We start from the raw sequence: 22973 nt of genomic DNA, 5'->3' as shown, positions 1-22973 counted from the left end.
CAAAGCCTACCAGTTACTTTGTATTACTATTGGTACGAGTATCATACTGCAGTTCAGACCTGTAATCGGTACTGCGTTATGTACGTTAAAGCTCCCATGACTTGCAGTCGTAAACAGCACCGACCAAATAGTCCCTGTACAATACTGCGCCGCTATATCTAAATCCCAATGGCATACCTGGGTCTCACGCTGCGTAAGCATTCACGACATCGAATTCGTTGTTGTTGTTTTTATGTACTTTATCATTTTTTTTTGCATCTACTTGTCTAACACTTGAAATGCCCAACCAACATTACTAAATAGTGGTTTTATGTAAAAAAAAAACATTGGTTACTCGTTTTCTTCCAGAGAGTAAGTAAAATTTTTTTTTTTTACGAAAATAGTGTTGCGACTTAGGTGAGGCATTGCTTGCAATTGACTACGTTTATATCAGACGCTAAAAGAAACAAATGTCGCTTATAGCAAGGTGTTAATCGTAGCTTCTTGAAAACTTAAGTTCTGGAGAAAAAAAAAAAAACTTTATCACGAAAATAATTAAAGACCTCTTAGGGCAGATATGTAGTTGATTCATTTGCTACTCTAAACACTCAATAGCGAAACTGAACACTCGTTTGGCTGTCCTTAAAAAAAGAATACAAGGTGATGATTGTTTATGCTTTTTTCTACGGGAGATCGGTCGACACTTGAGATTTGACTGCCCTGACTCAACGGCGTAGAGGAGCAATTTAGATACTAGTGCATTGCTGCAGCTCACCTGAGGAATTTGACGCTCATCATGTAGATGTTATCACCCGACAGCAGGCTCGTTCAATGCCCAGCTAAGTCGAGACGGACAGAAATCAGGTGTTTGGCCCCTCTACCGGTTTTGTATTGGGCGCGCTTTAGGAACGTTTTCTCACTTGTTCAAAAGATGTCGCCACCATTCGAAACCGACCTCTAATGAAATGGTGCCGTTCATGGTGCTGCGACTACGCACCAGATGGAACTAGTGATATTACTTCTTGAACTTTTCTTCCCGGGATTGTTATTTGGTGCAACAATTTATTTCGGGCTTTGCGCTGGTTGAACTCAGTTTTGTTAAAAACTCTAAAGGCTTACTTTATAGAAAAAGCAAGGCTACCAGACTGCACAAATAGAACAAGGATAAAATTAGTCAAAGTGCTCATTATATTTACTGATTTACCTCATCATTTATTAATTTATTTATTTCGGTATAGTCAAGGGCCTCTCAGGCAAACCGCCCCCCCCCCCCCCCCCTCGATCTAGGTGAAGCATTTAAAGTGGTACGGAAACGAAATGTTGTTCTTTATTTTTGTTTAGATATGCTCTATGTTGTGACCGCAGCCCAGAAACGCCAGCCTTAACTATTGTTTCTGGGCTGCCGGCAGAAAAGTCAAGAAAACTAATTTCCAAACGAACGAACATATTTCAAGATTGCCCCTGGTGGCGGTCTGTGAAGCTCCGTTTGAATGCAGCTACGTCATCGGCCTTTAAAAAGCAGCGCCAGTTCACGGCAGTATGGCTCTCTCGTGGAGTTACTTAGTCCTGAACGTGACTCGGCAGAGAACGCTAACGAGTTTACTACGTTGTATGTGTTCACTTCCAAAGCGCTTCCTCAACGTACATTCCACACAAACAAGATCGCCGTTGCAGACGTTAGGCAGGAGCTTCATCTGAGAATGCGAGAACCTCTACCAGGCCAACTCTGGTGTCATCTTGACCGTGTTATCACACTTTTGTGTCATCACTGATCTGTCATAACCGACCTGTCCGCATGACCGCGTTCGCTCGCCTCTTATCGGACGTACGGTGCGTGGCAATATACGGCGCGTGGAATAAACCATAGGGTTCGTTCTGCAGGGAACTACGTTGCTGTCTGTTCCTTCCTCGCGCCGCAAGGCACACGACATGGTGTCAGTGTGATAACACGGTCAGGATGACACCACATGAACTATGCCACTCCCTTCAATTTTAATTATCCGGATTTTCGGGGTTAGACCGATAGCCCATCAAACATCCAAAGACCACCCAGCTAACGAATCGCGTAGCGCAATAATAAATAAAAATATAAAAAAAAAACAGCATAAGAAATACATTGGAATAGAGAGTTATACGGTGCAGTCTAGTTTTCAGACATTTGCGTTCGAGTGGTGATCGACCGAGCGCGTTAACAAACGCTTATCACCGCTTACGACGAGAGAATACACTGGCGCCATCTATCGGGGAGCCCCGAAACACTACTCATTTCCTTACATTTCGTAATTTTTTACGTGTTGTTCTTTCACCGCGGGCTTAAAATAAGTATGTCAATGTTATAACCGATCGTTTCTCATAGATAGTGGGTACATTTTATCTCGCAAATACTGCAAGACCGTCAGTCTAGTTACACAAATACATGGAAGTGTTCCAGTGCCATCTCAGAGATGGCGCCAGTGTTCCCTTATGTTCTCGCGTCGTAGGCGCTGCGGTTGCAACACGCTCGGTCGCACTCAGGTTTTAGAATTAAAATCAACATGACTTAAATTGTGATTTACATCAGAATAGTTTTTCGATGATAATTTAAATCAAACTTTTTCGTAAAAATATAATTACAATATTTCATTTTTTTAAATATATTTCCCGTTGGTATGTGCCTTCGATTTGTATTTGGATCAAAGAATAATGAGGCGGGAAAGATTCATATCAAGCTAAACACGAGCAAAAAGATGTGCGCTCTCACGGAAATTTGAGTGTTGAGTTTAATTTCTACCTCCCAGTTCGTTCGTCAGCTACATGACGTCGTATATTGCAACGAAATCAAAACGCAAAAAAAAAGCGAAAACTACAAAAGCAATGTACTACTGCAATGAAGTCAGAACTCGAATGAAAAATCAAATAAAGTTTGGGATTAACTAAAAAGTTCAAACTTTTTGTTCTAGTATAGCGGCGATTTCAGGAATAAAAAAAGTTGTTAATTGAACACTTTACATTTACAGTAATTCTGTCTCCCTTATTACTTTCAGTAATAGGACATATTGATCAATCAGTCTGCCATGTTAAAAAATACATCTATAGTAACAAGAATCTCTATTTTTAGTTGCAGCTATTTAAACCAAATTAATCGGATTATATCAAATAAATCGGATTGATATCAAAGAACTCAGATTTAAATTAAATACATCTGATTTAATAATTGCTTCTTTTATAAAAATCTTTTTTTTTCGTTGTCAGATTCAAACGCAAATGAGTAAACTAGCGTAGCGAGTTTGAGAGTAGCGTAGCCAAATGGTCTGCGTTCCCAAAGAAGTAGCGTCGTCGCCATGCGCCAATCCGAAATGCGATTTGGGTTTGGCGCAAGCGCAATAACGACAACGCTATTTTTTACGTGTGCAAAGCATTTTTTTTTTTTTATGTCTAAAATTTTCTAATCGATACTTGTTCGTAGATGCTACGCTGGAACCTTGCACTGCTAGCGGGAGCTCGAGGTGCGGCCACCCTATTAGCCCCGAGAGCGAACCCAAGCGTCGCTGCGGTCGCCGCGCCCTGATTGGGTGAGATGTACCGTGATGCCAGGGGAAGGACTCCGCTTCGATATCTCGCATCAGGCTCGTTTCCCTGCCCCGGCTTTCGGGTTTGGCCGTTGCGTCCCGCAAGCCCTCATAGGAGCGGGACCTCGTTTGCCCGGTGTACAAGACGCGATTCCGTACCTTTTATAAGCGTGCTTGTCACTTTTACCTTTATAAGTAGGTTCCGAATCCCGAAAGCTATCGACGGAGGCAAATCCGCCGATGAACCTCCCTGTCGATCTACACGGCACAAGGCAATCGTGCGCAGGGTCGGTGAAGCGGTGGCGTAGGTGTTTCAGACGCTGGAATCCTGTTCCTTATGAGTTAGGAGATTATTACATCCAGCTTTGCAGACATTTCAAAAGCCATTTATATCAAAGGCCGTTGGGCGGTCGGCAAATCAGCTCACGACGCCGACTCTGCGCGTGCCACTCTGCGTGCACTGGTTCGCAGATGTTTTAAAGGTCATGGGTCTGAAGACCTTTGAAATGCTCGTGGAACAGGTTTTTTTTTTACATAAATGTAGCGTCTTCGTGAATTAATGATATAGTTCGTACACGTCTGCAGGCATGTTTTATTTTTCAGAACATGCGCAATTACATGAAATTAGTTTGTATGGTATAGCAGGAAAAACGGCCGAACTGCCCCAGTCACCAGTATGAGATGTATTGAACTGCCAAAGATATGCACAGCAAGTACCGTAATTTGGAATATTTATACTTTTTCCTGAAGATCTTTCTTTATTACAACCTTGTGTATTGGGAAAATACACCGTTTAGTTTGGATTGTCATTTCCAATAAAAGAGACACTGCTGCAGGTATCCCAAAAGGCTCAGCCTCCAAACTCCCTAGAGCTGGGCCCTCTGTCAACAGAGGAAAACAGGAGGAACAGCGAGCGTTCGAATGGCTGTCCAATGGTAGATGCTGCACTAGTAGCAGAAAACGTGGAACCTGTGAAGGGTGACAGTTTGCGTGAGAAGTTTCTTTTATTTTCGCTTCAGGACAATTTGATTTAGCTGCAATCTCAATTTTAGAGCCTAAGTGACTAATAACGGGCTGGACACCTTCGATTGCACCTGGTGTACATTACTTGAGGGATGATATAAACACGTCCACAGATACCACCAGTGGAGTCCATTGAGATACTATCCGAATCCAGCAAAGGTCAAATGCGAGCCATGTATATAAATAAATGTTCCTTGTTTTTTTACTTTGCCCCTGCGCTTGGGCTGTCTTACTTGTGATTCTCTCCCCATGGCCCAGACTGTATTTAGCATGCTGCTCGAGCAGCATGCAGCTTTTCTGCTTCGGCGTTTCTGTTTAAAAGCAGAAATACAAAGAAAAAAAATCGTATACATAACTTGCTAAGTAATTCGGACCATCAGCAGCATTGACTGTGTGAGATGTAAATTTATAGTGATGCTCCTTCAATAGTTGCGATATTTCTTTATTTTCATATACAAGCTGCGATTCATGCGCTGCCTGCCCTGTCAATCATGCCTGAAATGTTGGTTGAAGTTTCGCCTGCAAATTTAGGCCCCACCTCAATAAAGTCACATATGAAAGCGTACACTTCTTACGAAAAACACGCACAAAACTAGTTGAATATGAACGAGCGCGCCGGCAGCTAACGCCGTCACAGTCTCCACAGGGCAAGCGGGGCGAGTCGGGAAAACATTTTGTCCTCGCCGTGACGTCAACCCTGTTCGCCGTAAGGGGGCGCCACGCAAACTTCTCTAGGCTAATAGCAGTCCGCAGGAACTGCAATCCGCCGGGGACAATACGCGAAAGGTCCATATTAAACGCGTGTGGGTTTCGTAATTTATTATACACAAATCAATGCGGATCGCAAGTTCGTCCGCTTGTTTTGCAGGGGTTGAGGTGACTTCAGAACGCCGAGCTGTGATTGGCTTTCATTGATAAGGATAGTGGGTAGACCTCAGAGCAAGCTGCCTTGAGGTCTGCCCACTATCCTCCAATCAGAGCCAATCAAAGCTCAGCGTTCTGACGTCACCTTAACCCCTGCAAAAGAAGCGGACGAACTTGCGATCCGCATAAGTTTCTGCACATGTCAAATACGAGAAGCAGCAAATGCACCAAATGAAGCCACCAACAATTGCTTGTACTCAAAATAACGGGGGCCGGTTGCAAAATGAAACGAACGCTAAGACGAAAATGATGGAGGCATTACATAAACACGTAAGACCACAAAACATATTCCTATTACACAGATGACTTACATTCGTTACGCCCGAAATAAAGAGGTGTATTTAAGACCACTTTTGTTGTAACACCTATAGAGCCACCGTACCCTCCCCTCCTCCTCCTCAAGAACCGCGCTCCGATTCAAGGTTACAGAAAGTTGTAAACGTCTTTCATTTTTTGAGCATCGAGATGGCTGAAGCGTCTTTACGCTGAAGCGTTGCTCATTAATGCGGAGCGCCAGTTCGTCTGCTTCTTTGCTGGGGTTGTGGTGACGTCAGAATGCCGAGTTCTGATTGGCTCCGATCGGAAGGATAGTGGGTAGACCTCAAAGCAAGCTGCCTTGAGGTCTGCCCACTATCCTCCAATCAGAGCCAATCAAAGCTGGGCGTTCTGACGTCACCTCAACCCAAAAGAAGCAGACGAACTTGCGATCCGCATTGGCTCCATAGGACTGGGGTCTCCAGACTCCTTGACTGAGACGCCGGGTTAAAAGGGACCACAAAATGATTTTCCAACTTCTGCTTTTCGGCTTTAATCCTTAACTCAAAAACGAAATGAGAGATCACGTGGTCGTGACGTGCTTGGGCACCGGAGGCGACGATCCCGAGCTTCCACCGTGCTTTGTTAAGCACACCGTGGAACTTGCCATTCTCAAGCTATGATGAATGCAGACACGGCACTCAATCGGCCATGAACGCGGATTCAAATATCCGTCGACGGATTGGTTGTCGACGATCGCATACGTCCGAGTGACGCACTGCTCGTGTCCAGTGAGTGAGCTGGGTTCGGCTGACGTGCTGTGGCACCGCGGACGCACCACAGTGAAAAGGCGGAGAAATTTCGAAGGAAAGGAGGTACGAAATAGTCCGCTATATTTGCAATTTTTTGTCCCGAAAAGAAGGCTTTAGGCTTTCTACGCTCGTCTACTAGTTTTTATTTTGGCGCACTCAACGATATGCGATTAATAAGATCCCAATTTATCCCAGTAGAAACTTCATTTCATGGTCCCTTAAAGGGGTCATGAAACGATTTTTATTTACTTTCGCTAAATACTTTTTAGAATCACACCCTAACCTTAATAACTGAAATAGGTTCCCTTAGTTTGTTTTCTTTCTTTTTTTTTCCTAGGCAATGGCAGTCATTAAAACAAATTAGGGAAATCGAAGCCAGAACAAGCGGCTAAGTTTCCTGGTACCTATCCTATGCCGCCAACGTTTATCATAGCCACGCGCTGGGGTTGGCAAAGCAGAAAACGCGTGCTGAGCCCCAAACGTTTCAGAGTTTTGCTAGTCACTGCCCGAGTGTCCGCCGAGACATCGATTGTTACGAGCCGAAGTCGAGTGCTCACGCAGTTCTCGTGCCCAGCCCATGAGCCGCGCTCGACTGTCGTCAGGCGGGTGGTTTCAATCCCACAATTACATCATCAAGCTTTCCCAAGACAAAACTGAAAGAAATAGTTCCCTTTTATTCTCGCAATTTCACCGCGACAAAGAAGCTTAATTCTGAATCAGTGGCGGTCTGCGCGAGCATAGTTGGGCTAGGCTAAGACTAGTACGCCTCCGCAAAGTTATAAACATTCCAACCCGCTATCGATTCATGATCTGTCGCCTTCTTGAGGGCGGGGAAATGAAGAGGAATTGAAGGGGAAAAACGAAATAAATAAACTTAAATAAGCATTTAAAACTATAATGCATCTGGCAGTAAGTATTAAATAATTATATGGTGGGTGAATACATAACCTTCAAGTTAAAATGTAATATTTAGATAATCATGACATTAAGCATCAATTGCGGTCAAAAAAAAAAAAAAAAGCTCACTAGGGGCCTTAAACTCGTCAAACACAAAGCTGAAGCCAAAAGTTCGCAGAGCGCTGATCCGTCGGCGACAAAAACGCGAAGTCATCGTCGTGACTGTCCAATCGGCGTGCTCCGTCAACTTCGGCCTCAACTTTGTGTTTGACGAGTTTTGGGGCTTCAGGCATAAATAAATCAAAGGGCTCGGGAACTTCGACTCATTCGCGCAGTCAGAAAGACAAATGGAAATGATAAAAGTAATGCTAACAATATACGATTTGTGACAGAGGACAATCACAATGTGCTTGAGAATGCAAAGGAGTTTAAAGTGGTTACACACGAGTCAAGGGACTAAGAATTGTGATGCTGGTGATGGCAGTGTTCAATGAATAATGTGGCGAGGGGACCCGCCTTACGGAGCCCTTTCTCTCGTTCATTCTGGTATTGATGGACGAAGCGCGTGTCGGTGCGGGCTAAGATTGAAGAAAGAATAAACACGTAGGAGGAAGAATAACAACCACACCTTCCAAGTAGCGGCGCAAAAGCGAGCAATCGATTAAAGGCGGGACAATCGAGTCCCGTTCCCTTTCCTATTTTCCCGCCTTTAATTGGGGACTCGACTTTTAGAATTTCTATATGTCCGTTGCTAGTTGAAAGATGTGGTAGTGTTGTCTTCACCGTACATGTTTTTCTTTCTTTTTTTTCAATTTTTTCTGGTATTTTCGTTTGCGCATTTGGAGCGCGTCTCGGCGCCATTTTCTTTCCGCGCAAGTCTTCTTGTGCAAGTAACAGCAGGTCTGCTTGAAGCAAGCCGCGGGCCAGACTTTATTGGAAGGACCACCACCAACCGCGGGCCGGTCTGAAGACCTTTGCGGGCCGGATATGACCCGCGGGCCGGAATTTGGAGAGCCCTGCTGTAGCGTGACAACCAGGAACGTACAAAGCTGAATACCTTCCAGCCTCCGCTAATGCGTGGGTGATTGCTTCTTGCTCGCGTGCCAAAGGGGTCGACGGAGCCTTAACCTCTGCGCCGTTCTCCAGTCGTGTCCAGCGGAAGCACCAGTGACCGGCATAAGCTCTTTCGCGTCGTCTCTTACATCACTCTCTCTTTCGTTTTTTCTTTTTGCAAATCCGTGTCCTAAATTTTGTTCGTGGCGTTCCTCGCACACCCCGACTTGTCCGGCCCTTGTCGAAGCGGTGCCGAAGGTCACGACGACGTCTCGCCTTCTTGAGTTTATTGTTGTCGGTTTTTATTTTTTTTTTCGTTTTTTTTTTTATGTTTGAGGACACGTGTCCCTATTTGATGAAGTATTAACGAGGTTTCCACAGCGTCCACAGTTCGGTCTTCGCCTACGACGGAAAGAGGCCGACCCGTGTTGTCCAGAGGTTTTTCACGGACCTCGAGCCGCCATAAGTTGAAACCGTCGAAGGAAAAAGCTTCGATGTAAGTGCTTCGAAAGTCACTAGTTAGATATGATCATCGCTCATCCTTCAAACTGTCATCCGTGACGCAAACTAGCTGAAATTCTACTTCGTTTCACGCCTAGTCCGAAGCCAATCACGCAACGAAAAAAGGACATCGTCATGGCGCTCGTTGCCTTTGTGCGTTTGTTATCGCCAGCTGAACCATTCACGCACAAAAAAAAAAACGCATAATCATGACGCATTTGACGTGCGTGATTGGCAACGTTACTAGAACCCCTCAGTTAGGAAACTGCCATAGAGGCTGCTTTAAAAAAGTGGCTCCGATCCGTACTCGAGAACCGAGCTAATGGCGATTGCAACGCCGCCATTTTTCCCGCAGCGTCCACTCCGGGAACAGCACGGCTGCACGTCGAGTCGGCCAAGGGCCGGTGGCGCCATCTCGCAGGGCCATGTCGCAGTAGCAATTTAATACAGCTTTCATGTTTCAACTCGTCGCTAAACGGTGGCGCTGTTATCGTAATTAGCTCGGTCTCGGTGGACGCCAGCGGCCCAGGTTTCAAGTGTGAGTTTCCCAACTGAGGGTTTTAGTAACGTTGGTGATTGGTTTGGCCGGTGATAAAAAAAAGTATTTTTCTCCCACAGCATGCAAAGAAACGAAAGCGATATGCTGTAGCACGGTTGAGCAATGCGGGTGGAACGGTGCCGTCAAGTCCCTGAGGACGTTTGTGCGACGTGGTCAATTCTCATAGCCGTCACGGTTGGCGCCACCAGTTCGCGGTAATCCGTGACGTAAGTGGGTAAGAGCGGTGGAAGTTTCTAAAACCATCCAACATTACGCGTAGATACCGGATACTGCCGTAGTGGGATTGCGCATAACGCGGGCAATGTTTGAAAACAGGTATTTGAAGCTGACGACTCGGAAGGCTCTCCCTTCGTCGCGTTTTAACTGGCGGGATGTCGGGCCTCCACGCTCTTCTCTCCGCACTGCGCGGCCGATGGAAAAACCCGACTTCCCTAAACTCGCTCGAGCGGAGAAGAAAAAAAATTGCCCTTCGAGTTTCATCGAGTTTCATTAATTCAGAACAAATTTGAACAATCCAGCGTTTTGAAAGTACTCAACTGTTTTATTCTCACCTCGTGTTTCTTTCTTTTTTTATTATTAACAACCACAACAGGTATTTTGTTCGCCCACGATCAGAAGCGCTTGCACATCGTTGACTTGAGAGATTCACAAAAAGAATCAATTCCGTGGTGAAGCAAATACAAAAACACGAAAGGATAAACAGCTCCCACACAATGTGAAAGTTGACAACCGAAGGCAATCAGCAGGATAAAATAAAATTCACCAAGAAGAGTCGAGAGCAGGATCCGACCCAGAGAGTGCTCATCGACCACCAGAAGGAACACTAAATTAGCTCGAAACAAGACGAGAAAAAAAATCTGGAAAAGACAATCACTCGCTCCTCCCCCTCAACCAGTAGAAATATCTACACAGCTGCGGGGACTGCAGCCTCTGTTACCGGCGTCGCTTCAACCTTCGTCGTCGTGGCATCGCTTACAGCAGGACTCGCGCTGGACGTGTCCTCTGAAGCACTAGAAGACACTGCAGCCTGGGTCGACGTGGACACCTCTTCAGCTTTGTGGGTCGACGACAGCACTTCTTCAGCTGCCTTTTCTACGTCGAGGGCAGCCTTGGGGAGAGCCTCTGCGGATTCGGTGCCACTGGAAGCAACAGCAGACACATCCGTTGAAGCCTTGACTTCCGGCGCAGCTGTAGAGGTCACGTGGTCAACCAATGTTGCACCCCCGGAAGTGGTATGATGACTTGCAGTTTCTGTTGTGACCTTTTCGGCTTCCATGGTCTCGGCGGGCTTCTCGACGGCCTCTGTGCGTTCCGTTTCGGCGGGAGGGGCGACAGTACGCTCGCTGAGGTCGGATTCAGACTGGACCGGCTCGTCCCTGTCCTTTTCCTCAGCGGCGGCGACGACATCGACTTTAGGGGCCGAGACCTCTTCGGTGGACTGGGTTACCGTGGAGGCTTCGGAATGCTCGACAGCAGCAGCGGGTACTTCAGCGTGGGCTTCCATCGCTGCATGACCTTCGACAGGAGTGGGCTCGTGGGACGCTGGGGCATCTGGAGACACGTGGGTGGCTTGAGTGGTGGCTGGGGAAGACTCAGGTTCGCCTGTCTTGGTCTCGACGGCGGCGGGTTCCTCGTGGACAGCGTCACTGGCCTCTGGCTGCTTGGACTCTGGGGCGGGCTCGGTGGCTTTCTCCTGTCCCTCTACCGCAACAGCCTCTTCGGGCTTTTTCTCCACAGCTTCCTTGGCTGGCTCTGGAACGGCTTCAACAGCCGGCTTCTCCGTCTGAAAGTAAACAAAGCCAAGCGGTTTGAATTTTAAACAAAATATACGGAGAGTCGTTTTGCCTAGGCGAATAAGGCGGATGTTAATCCCAGATAGGTATAACAGGCGCCATTACGTAGATTGTTCCGGAATGCCCCATTGTAAAACAAGTTCCAGGAGCATACCTGGTTTTCTTTAGTAAGGACAACTGTTCTGGCTTAGTCATAGTGAAAAGAACACAAATTACAATGAAGGCAGATAATTATATTCGAATGGGAGAACATTGAGATTCATCCCCGGTGTTACGGAATCATAACGTACTAGAGGTAGGATGAGGAAGGATCGCTACCTGAGAGCTAGAGGTCGCGATATCTTCGAACGCCAAATGAACATAAGCTTATTGTGCTCTGTAACGTGGCGATCGATAGTCGGGACCTACCGCCCACTCTATTTGTAAAGGTCCTCAGTGGCTATACGAAAGGTAACCACTGTATTTACTATTAGCACAGACCTCTATTAGCAGTGTTGCTGCATTCCACTAATCAATGAACAGCCAGAGTGCAGTCACATACCTGCTCCGTACGTCCTTCCACCTTCTCTTTGACGGCGTCTGCTTCCTTGGCAGGCTCTTCGGTTTGCGGCTTCTCATCCGACTTGGCTTCTTCCGCCACGGGACTAGGCTGGTCGGCTTGAACCTGAGCAGGTGTGGAGCTCGGCAAAGAGGAAGCGGTCACTTGAACCACCTCTTTCTCGTCGGCTTGCTGTGCCTCCGCGGCGGGAACTGACGTCACTTCCGATGACGTCGTCGTCGATGAAGACGTAGTGGAGGTTTCAGTGGATTTGGAAGCCTGCTCCGACACGGCGACCACTGTGGCCGAGTCGTCGCTTCGCGGTTCAGCCTTTTCAGTGCTAGAGGCATCCGTGGTGGACGGCGCGTGGGTGGTGTCGGTCATGGCGTGTACGCTGACCTGGGTCGAGGATCCGACCAGGGTCATGACGGGAGCGGCCCGCGATGGCCAGGCAGAGCAGAGCACCAGGCATGCCAGGGAGGCCAGTTGAAGGAATCCCTGTGAAGAACGCGGCAACGTGACCATTCAAGGTTACCAAGAATAGCTCCTGCACTATGATGACATTTGATTTTTTTAATAACGCGAAACACAGACTTACTGAAACGAAAAGCTTCCATGGTTGATTAATGTCTGCTATGCTGGCGCGGTACATTTCATGTGAGACTCAGCTAGCCCGAAAATTACGTCGTTTCTTTGTCAAAATCTTTCTTAGTGTAGAACATGAAACTTTTACAACCACAGCTAGACGCCAAGTGACTAACCTAATTTTAAGCTTGTAAAAAAAAAAAGGCTAGAAAAATAAGTAGTCGCGTGTTTCGGTTAACCGTGTGACTCTACCTGCGAGTTCAAGATATTGAGCTAATTAGAAGTGTTACCAAGGTGAACAAGAAAATAAAGATTAATCTTTTAATAATGCTTGAAAGCACACGAGCTCCCAACACGCAAATTATCTCCTCACCGCTCCCGCATGGTAAGCGATGAGGTCGTGTCATTTCAAACATGTTAAAGGAATCCGTTATTAATTCTTAAAGAGAAGCTCTGGCAGTTTCTCAAACATTTTGGAATACCCATGTTTTACTATTTTCGGCCCGTGCTACTTATCATTTCTAAATTCAAAATAGCTATTGAGAAAACAGCAAAGGAATATGATGGTCAAAACCAACAACCACCAAGGTTCTTCGGTGGTCATACATCACATGTATAAACTTGAAAGTAAAACAAACAAGGTAAAAAAAAAAACATTATTAAGGTTCGCGTATCCTTTTTTTTTTTTTTTTTTAGCTGGTGTGACTGCTGAACGCCCGGCGGGCTTCCATAGTTATTTTGCAACGTGCATTCCGCACCATCAAGACTGCCTGTCCTAGCAGTCTATTTATGTATGTGAGCTCGTTTTGAGCATGCGCTCTAAACATCGCCCTCAAATATGGCGTCCAGTGAATACCCTCTATTCATTTCGTACCATCAAACTTCTTGCAACCCGTGGGGAGAAATCTGTGCTGCCCCTACATTGCCCCGTATAACATCTGACGGTACGTTTTCAGCTTGTAGAGCCTCCCAGCCTCTCAGACCAAATCTATAACTTCGGTAACTTCGCGAAAAAAAAAAAAATGTATCGTGACTAACGACGAAAATAATCCCTGGAGAAGGGGAACAAGAGGGACAACGGACAAACATAAATCTCCAAACACAGCTAGGTGACTGGTGAGCGTCTGAAAAAATCCGCCTGGTCCGGGTATCGGTTACCAAGAATAGCTCCTGCACTCGCTTGCACCTTTGCATTTAATTGCATTATAATTATAACCTTAAATTTGCAAGCTTCACCCTTGTTCGTGTTAGACTGGTGGCAGCTGATAAAACCCGTTTGCTCTACTGACGTCTAACCTCTGGTTAGCTCAGTTGGTAGAGCGCTCCACCTGTAATGGTCGATACCCGGACCAGGCGGATTTTTTCAGACGCTCACCGGTCACCTAGCTGTGCTTGGAGATTTATGTTTGTCCCTCTTGTTTCCCTTCTCCAGGGTTTATTTGCATTTAATTGCATTATAATGATCGTGACTTGATACTTCGGTTACTAGTTCAGACGTGTATTTTGATGTGTTGAACCAATTTTAAGGCTAATCAGTGACTATCAAAATTTCGCCTAATTGGCATTAATTAGATTGAAACGCAAGTCAAATGTTATATAATTTAAAATAACAATAAAATGTTTAAACAAAATATAATGTCTTAGGAATTTTTCGCAAGAATCGGCCAAGACTCCTTTGCATCCGTTCTCGCTGAACGAATGACTGCGCAGCGAGGTCATATATAGCTTTTATACTTAGTTTTTTTTTTTTTTTTTTTTTTTTACCTTTTGTATTTGTTCTAGTTGAAGACAATAGTCCGTAGAATCTCCGAACTATGTCCTTGCATTTCTGCTAAATTGTTTTGCAACAGTATTTCTTTTCTTTTTTTTTTTTTTTTTTTTTTTCAACTTGTTATGAGTGTTACGATATGTTGCTATGGGCTGAATGCACCAGTTGCTGCGGCCGTTCGTGGTTTCTCTGTTCCATCAAGTCGCAACGGAGCGTTCCTTCTTATTTAGAATTTGTGTATGCGACGATTCAAATCCACTCAGGCAAGACTGAACGACGATCAAATTATTGTTGTCCGCAGAACAATGATAGGCTAGAGTGACGTCATAAAACGGAAGTAATTCAGACATGTGAGACCCTTTTATAGAACGACGTTCCCCAAATAAAATTTAAAAAAAAAAACGCAGGAACGGTGCATTCTAGTTCGGAGGGCATTACGTGCCATGTTTTGGTATCCAAGTCTTGATATGCGAACTAAGTTTCCATATACAATGCATGGAACTGTACAATTGACAAGATTCCGTGCTTCTAGGCTGACATTCATTTCTGAGTAAAATCAGTACAGTAAATATTGATTGTTTCAAATGAAACGTGTCAGGTCCTACGTGCGTTCACTACAGAGCCGTCTAATTCTGACCCCTTCGCGTAACGAGAACTCCGTTTAGCTGTATAACATTTGTACATCCTCTCTATCCCTGTCATATTTCTTTCCAACACCAACAGCCATCTCTAACTCTACGTAATGTCATTAAATTTTGATGGTACGCGTAACAACTCCGCCCAAGAATGAAAATATTTCTCTTGCTTTTTGTGATTAAATCAACATATCACGTAATCGCTTGACAGTGACTGAAAAGCAAGACGGAACAAAACTACGTTCAAATTAGGTGCGGTTGACATCTATGACGTCGGCCGCTCCGCCGACGCTTTAAATTCTGGGCAGTGACCTCAACGACGGTGCGGCCCGGAGGGACCGTCATCCGACAGCGGTCCTCTTGTCTTCCGACACCGTTGGAGAGCCTATATGTTTAAGAGAGGGAGCAACTCAAACCATCGAGAGCGTTTGCAGTTTAATGGCGGACACTTCCTGCGCACACTGCAGGTGCTCATGCGCGTGCGTGAGTTGCCACGTGGGGATGAGGAGAGCGAGCGGAGAGGTTGAACCTGAGCCTGTGACACGTTTGACGCCAAATACTCTACTAGGGAATATATATCTTACTCCGCTAAGATCCAATCTCCTTGGCGCCAACAGCTTTGCGTATGTGGAATGGCTGGAAGCGCGCAACCTCGGGGTTTTTCTCTTCGACTTGGGAGCGGTAGCTTCCGCCATCTATCGTCGTGGAAACCGATCTACATAGCGCAGACGTCTTGGCGAATCCGGTGTCTCGGTACGTCGGCGGCCTGAACTCGTGTTCAAGCCGCTCGGGGAGAATTATTTGGTGCTGTAGTCATGCTGTCTAATGCAAATGAGCGAAGTAGGATGTATTCTCCGAGTAAAGTATTTGTTGACGCTTTCCTACACATCGTAAAATAAGGAAGCCTTAGTGCTGAATATTTCTGCGTCATCAAAGAAGACCATCGTAGGTTCATAGGTTGAACGCGAGTGCTCCGTCAGCGTCCGGCTTGAACTCGTGTTCAGTCAACGAGTCCCAGCTGAACACTGAAGCAGCTCTCGAGTCTCGTGTTTAATCTGTGCCAAGCAATGGTCTTTACTTTTTAGTGACTCTGGAAAATTCAGCCTTATAAGGCCTTCTCATCTAGGAGACGTTCCTCTTTTTACACCTCCTCACAGCTTGTGTATTGCAAAGGCGGCCCATAAAACACGCGACCCCAAAGAAGCGCAGTTGGGCACACTCTAAAATCCAGGCATATGCCACAGACACCTCACCGGCGGAACCGGTGGACCTCTGCGCTTTCTCGCGGGGGCGAAATCGAGGGCACGAGTCACGTCGTCTCGCCTCTCTCTGACCTTGGCCGGACAACTCGTCCCTCGTTTTCATCATCGTCGTGATTATCGACGCTGGCAGCGGCCATCTTGTCCGAGCACGTCCGTGCGAGGTGCGCTTTCGCATTCATCGCGGGGCTTCGCCGAAAAGCCCGGTCAATAGCGCGACGCGCCGGTTCCCGTGTCCCGACCACTTTGGATGCGGTGCACGCAACGAAGAGGTCGTGCAAAGGTTTCGACAGCCATAGCGTCACCGACATATGAGTCGGTGTACGATTGTGAGCAACTTGTTACCACTAGTCAATGCGTATGTGTGTACTCAAAACAAAAAGTGTGTGTGTGTGTGTGGGGGGGGGGGGGGGGGGGTTGCTCTACAAAGTTTCCTCCAGCATCGTCACACAAAAATAAAAAAGGAAGCTTTTTTTTTAATTTTGAATTGCAGAACATGGCCGCTGAAACTTGGGCTTCAAATTAGCGCTCGCCCGTCCAGTCTAAAGTGTGACTAGAAAAACAATATCGCGCTTTGTGCCCCGATGCGTATAACTTTGTCGTATGGCGGTTTAGACACAGCGGGAAGTTGGTTCGTCTTGAAGCTGTAGATATGCTATTTAGCTAGTGCGGTACCACAGCTAATTTGTTTATTGTTGAAAATGTCTTTCCTACATGGCAATGCTATATTCCGGTACCTGATGTCAAGCCATAAGTATTTTTTTTTTTTTTTAGACATGTTTCACGTAGTAGGGACTACACAAACCCATTCTGGTGAGGAAGTTCTTACAAGGAATCGGACAGAGACGGGGGAGCGAACTTAGGAATTACTGAGATAGAATTCAATAGGGTATATTTTCGTATTCAAACATAAATTACACCTTTAGTCATCTTTATTGAAAATCATAAACATTTTTTAGTCAAGGAACACCGAAAGAATAAGACACCGATGTGGGACATCGAGGGACTGACGTACAGTTCCTCTCATTGGAAGAAAGTGTACGCCGCCTCTCGTGCCACCTGTGTCTTACTCTTTAGGTGTTCCTCAACTCAACCAACACACTCGTCAGTCTACGTTGTTTTAAGTCAAATTTGCATGAAAAGTTGGCTAACAAGTTTTATGACGAGACAGCAGAAAGCACCGCGTCAATAACGCCACAACAACAATAAACAAAACGGTACTTTGTTGCCTTTAACTAATAGAGCTTATTTGAAGGGGCTAAATCAACAGATCCTCATATTTGACCCGGCATCGTTAATATTTAAGGATAATTGACGTATATTCACCGATAACGCCGACCAAAAGTTCATATCAAGACCAAACGTGCCGTAGCATTCTTTACGAACGTTAAGAACAGCCGGAAGCGAGACTACATCGAGATATAGCTCCTCGTATGACTGCCTCGGAGGAGTAACTTGGCGAGTGCAGTAAGACTCTGGTGGCAGTATAGGGTTACTGACACCGCAGTAATGCCTACGATAGCCCACCCATGTAACTTCTAGCACGTAAACACCGCGCGACGGTTTTCGCTGTACAGATGCCTGCAGGGTGGAAAGCATGTGAGAGCTGAACAAGGAAGAGAAAGTCATGTTGGAGCTGATCCAAGCCTCGTTTCACCCGAGACAATGCGCGCCTAAGGACCGTTGTGAACGCGAAGGCGCCATGGGAAGACGCGTTGCAGACCGACGATGCGCGACCTACATTTTTTCTCTCTCGCGCTCTCATCGTCTATTGTCATATTTTCGTTGTTTATTTCGGCTGACCTTTTTATATTAAATGCATTGTTAAGAGCGAACGTGACTCGAGTCGGGGATGAAACTTTCTCCTGGATCTCCGGGCGCGTACTGTCGTGGGTGACGGCCGCGCCACCTCAGCGTATATATTTTTCCTATGCTTCACTCGCCTCTCGAATAGTGGAGGTGTATTACTTGTGCGGCTCGTGGGCTGCATTGCATGCGCTGTTCTTTTCTTTTTTTTTCTGCCTGGTTTTCTTGGGTTTGTGTCATTGTACATGCCAAACGTTCTATGTTATTATTGGATAGAGCAGGACACATATTAAGGTATCATGATATAGCTTTGAAACATTTTTCGTACACCCTATCGTGTTTTTTTTTTTTTTTTTTTTGTTTTTCGTGGGGTTAATTTTGTCGTGTGGACATTTCGAGCGTAGAGCTTACAAGACAGCATGACACAGATACCGACTACGAGACTGGGCCACTGTGACATGGTGCTTTTTTTATCGATTTAAAGTTTAGAAATCGCTACTGAGTACTTCAGTTAATTGTTACAATGTCTCGTGTGGTAATCATTACGCGTAACCAATTTATTGCTTTGCCGGTTTGATGCTTGCCACAAAACATACACATGTAATCTAGTCTAAGCTACGCGATCCTTTTGACGTAGCTGATAAATCGGCTACCGCTCCTTTCGCGTTGCAATTGAATATCGCTTGTGAACCGACTTCTCAATTTAGGGCGGTGGTTTAAACACCACCTGTCTTAAAAACCGAACTAGCACTACACTAAGTTTCGAGATCTACAGGGTGTCACAAATGAAAATTTACACGGTCTTTTTTACCGCAAAAATAAACTAGGCATCGCCGAACGCTCATTCTCCGCCCAAAGGTAGAGCTAGAGGTCACAACCAGATGCCAAAGTTTCAGCCCGATCTGATAACTTAATCAAAAGTTATAACTGATTTTCTGAAAATTTCAATGGGAAAATGGCGGCCGACGGAGTTTTCAAACACATGGGGCTCTATGGCACCAGAAACCGAAAACGGGCGAAAATGGGCTCCATTTTCCCATTGAAATTTTCAGAAAATCATTTATAACTTTTGATTAAGTTATCAGATCGGGCTGAAACTTTGGCATCTGGTTGTGACCTCTAGCTCTACCTTTGGGCGGAAAATGAGCGTTCGGGGATGTCTAGTTTATTTTTGCGGAAAAAAAGACCGTGTAAATTTTCATTTGTGACACCCTGTATTATTGCTTTGTGCTCTACCAAAGAAGAAATAAATTGAGTCAGTCTACTCAGACATGTTCACTGGATTTTACATAACTATGTAAAACGGGTTGATGGCCAAGTCGTGTCGTGTCAACCAGTTATACTGCGAAATTTCACTTTTCCCGGGAATCTTTACGCTGTACTTTTTTTCAACAATTTACCTGTTTAATGCCACTTCCGTCATTGAAGCTTATGTTTGATTTTGTTTTGTTTTTATTTACCGTGTTGAAAAAGGAACGAACAGAAGAAATGCCCTGATTGCGACGATATCGAAAGAGATTGGAAAAGCTAAATTCCTTAAACTACTCTCGCCTTATCCTAACACGTCCCTAATCGATAAATAGTCTGTCGCTCTTCGCATTACAATTGAACGTCATTTGAAGAGACAATAACAAGCATAGAAAAGAAGTAAAAAAAAAAGAAAGATAGAGGCAAAACAAAAAAAATTAGATGTTCGGGACGCCGAACAATGATTTCAGTCTGGCCAACTTTCTATATATAGGATTCCGCACCAGATTTCACTGCGTGCAGTGCTATTCTAATTCACTCCGCGTTTCCTCGTGAGCTATCCGTTGGTACGAGTATAAATGAGAGACGTACCGTACCGCCGCTTCGTCTTCTTTGAAGCGGCTACGCTTCGTCTCACCTTACGGCGGACCGCAGAAAGACGCTACGCGCTATCCAAGCCGAGCCAAAGCCGTGGGAGTCCCACGTGACCTCGGGGAGAGGCGACGTGGCGCGCGGAGCACCAATCACGTGATAAGTTAACAGCGCTGTATTGGCTGGGGTGGCTCGAAGAGCGTCAGCTGCGGTCCCATCTTAATGTGAAACGAGGCATAACCTCCGCGGCACAACGGGGCCTGCTTTGAGGTCAGGACGATTTCGTCGCTGATGAACTCCGGGCACTGTGGACGATTGCCCGCCGCGCGACGCGTTTCGCGGGCGACGCCGAGCTCTACGTCTTTGCTGCCGAGGCGAATGAGTCACCGGCCTGAGCACGCGCGGTACAACGGACCCGTTTCGCAGCTGATTTGTTTTCTTATGTTTGCGCTGGGGGGGGGGGGGGGGGGGGGGGGGGAAGGTGACAAGCAAGTTTCTTTCTTTCTTCATTTTTTTATTTTATTTCATTTTTGTTACAATTGATATGAGACGTGGAGTCGAGTTTTATCGAAGGCTCGGAGAAGCCACCCCTTGTTGCGGTAGGGTTTACAACCGGCTGAATGCTCAGGAAACTAGTAAGCGAAGACAGAGACGAACGCGAAGAAGTCGACAGGGGGAAGCGCTTCTCTGAGTCCTCTTCTTCGCAACCGTCTTTGTTTGCGCTTGCAAGTTTCCTGAGGAAGCAACGTGCGCATAAACGTAACTTAATGCACAAACGAGATGTCGTACGAAGAGCTCTCCTCTGATTATTGTTATTTTATGTGATCATTCTTGCTCGTGTTTCTTTTTGTTTTGCGAAGGGATTTCATCGTTGTATCGCCGTTTTTAATTTGCCTTACCGGACTCTTAACAGGTGAAAAATAGCTCACCTAATTATTGTACGACATTTGGTTTGTCCAATTTTTATAGCATCTCTACAAACCGCTTTCAAAATTGTCTATGGTAGGCAGACATTCATTACTGGGAACCTGACTTCCATCCAGATATAGCATTTATAAACTCGAATCGAGAGTGTTGACGATTTTTTTTTCTCAACTTCTTTCGTAAATATTTGTTTTTAGTTCACAGCTTACAGAAATTTAACACTAAATAACAAAAGCATAGATCGACAAAGTCAGATATTTTACCGACACGTTCCTTGTTCATATAATTCTATATAATTGCATGAGATCCAAAAAAAGCAAAGTACTCAGTAAAAAATAAAATTTCTCAGCCCTGTAATAACAATCATATGATCTTATTGATCGGCCTCTGCAAGAAAGTACCAATAAACAAATAAAAGACATGCCTATATGATACAAGTTTTTTTTTTATTTGACTTTACTTTTTTTATATAAAACTAGAAACGGTAGCAATGGTGTTAGTATAATTACGTTACTCTAATTGAGTTGTTCCCTTGGTGTTACCAGATCGAAGTCTGTAGCCGGTTTCGATCTGAATGTGTGTTTGGCCGTCGTGTTTGCACGCATCCACGCGACTCTGTGATGCACCGAGAAGGAACCCTGAAATGAAATTTTCGCTTGGAACTCCCAGCAAGATATTTGTACATGGAATGTTTTTAGAGGCACTGACTGAGACGTTGCATGTAACACGCGCCTGGCTCGCCTCAAAGACTTCAGACGCAATGTAGACGAACGCCCAGGCAAGAACTTCAATCAACTTTGATAAGGGATTTGAATTAACATCCCTAGGCTAGCGTGGCTGGTACATTTGAATGCGTCATCACACTATGACCAACTAGGAATGCGAAATTTCCAGGAAACTAAAAGAGAGTAAAAAGCATAAAAGTGACAGTTTTTTTCCCGAAACTTTGGAGACATTTGAAAATTTGTTATTTCAAGAGTAATGCAGCAATGTTTTGAAAGAACTCTGACATCTATTCACAACAGAAAGTGTTTTTCGCGAGTTTTGGGGGTATTACTTTAAATTATTTTTGAGTGTTTATAAGAGCTTTGTGTATTTGGCAGATTACTGACTACACGTACGCATCTGGTAATAACAATACACTCGATCTTCATCATGCTAAATGCTGTATTGGGTTTACTGAAACATCTACATTTGGTGGTGCAGTAGCGGAGGCTTGCTTGCGTGTTATACAGTCCCGCGATTTTCATTGACTAAGGCCGTGGCAAGGTATTAAACAAACAATACGCGAGAGCTGGCATAAAAATTAAAAAAACGCTTCTTTACATACATGCACACACCACATGAATAAATCTAAGGCAGCACTAAATTATCACTACTCTCTTTTCAAAGGTCTCAAAACTTTATTTTGATATTTTAAGCATATATAGCCATACTGCTGCACAATTCATATTGAAGAACGAAACAATGTTCATTTGGCATATGCTTTTAGGCAGTGTTGTACATGTTCCTCAAAAAAGGAACAAAAGCTCGTTCCTCGTTCCTTCTAATTTTGAAACGTGTTCCCGTTGCAAGTTCCATCTGTGAAAAAGGAACTCGTTCCCGTTACAGTTAAAAAATGGGACGTGTGGTTACATATACTTTACATTTGTGTTTTGTTGATTACCATATATACAGTTAGATTAAGCAAAGATTTATTTTTTCTATCTATCCCATCAAATGGAAACATACGGTTTTGAATGACGTGATGGAAGGACACCAGGATAAGAAAACAAACGGAAGCAAGGTTTTTGTTTTTTGATCTATTCAAGTTCACAGAATTCAGCTTTTAAACATGTTCATGTTTGTGGTGGACAATTCAGACGAGCCGAATGTACTGTTACTCCGCGTTGCACGAGCGTTTAACAACAACCTCACACGTTTCAATCTAACAAAGTCCCTTGTTCGAACTTAACAACAGTTGCTTCTAGATGCTGCTGTCCGCAAGACGAGCAAGTAAAGGAGAGGGTAAAGCTTTCGGAAAGTCAGTCTTGAAAACTACAAGTGCTTCTTCGTGAAGGTTTGATTTGTTGTCCAGTTTGAAGGTGGGGGAGAAGGGTACAAGGAATAAAGGATAATTTTTCTGTATCTTTTAAGTGACCAATGCTCGGGATACCAGGTGCGATCGGTGTCTGGTAACATGTTATTTTGTTGTAACTGTAGGTCTCTTTGTGGAAGTTCAGTGATGGCAGTAGTCAGCCTTAGCTTTCTGGGTGTATGAGGACTCGTGGAAGCA

The 22973-nt window shown here is 45.0% G+C and overlaps 1 protein-coding gene across 1 annotated transcript in view; it reads right to left on the bottom strand.

Annotated features, from left to right (window-relative positions):
- The window catches only part of LOC8025801 (uncharacterized protein DDB_G0271670), a 71271-nt gene that overhangs the window by 13019 nt on the left and 35279 nt on the right, over window positions 1-22973 (bottom strand). Inside the window, exons 3-4 of the mRNA XM_042286512.1 lie at window positions 11886-12380; window positions 10528-11334 (exon numbers count right to left, since the gene is read on the bottom strand). Coding sequence (XP_042142446.1) covers window positions 10528-11334; window positions 11886-12380 — 1302 coding nt within the window. The remainder of the gene's footprint in view (window positions 1-10527; window positions 11335-11885; window positions 12381-22973) is intronic.

Source organism: Ixodes scapularis, unplaced genomic scaffold (genome assembly GCF_016920785.2).
Source record: "Ixodes scapularis isolate PalLabHiFi unplaced genomic scaffold, ASM1692078v2 PGA_scaffold7__128_contigs__length_106722199, whole genome shotgun sequence".
NCBI classification, from domain to species: domain Eukaryota; kingdom Metazoa; phylum Arthropoda; class Arachnida; order Ixodida; family Ixodidae; genus Ixodes; species Ixodes scapularis.
This window is presented reverse-complemented; position numbering and strand designations above follow the sequence as displayed.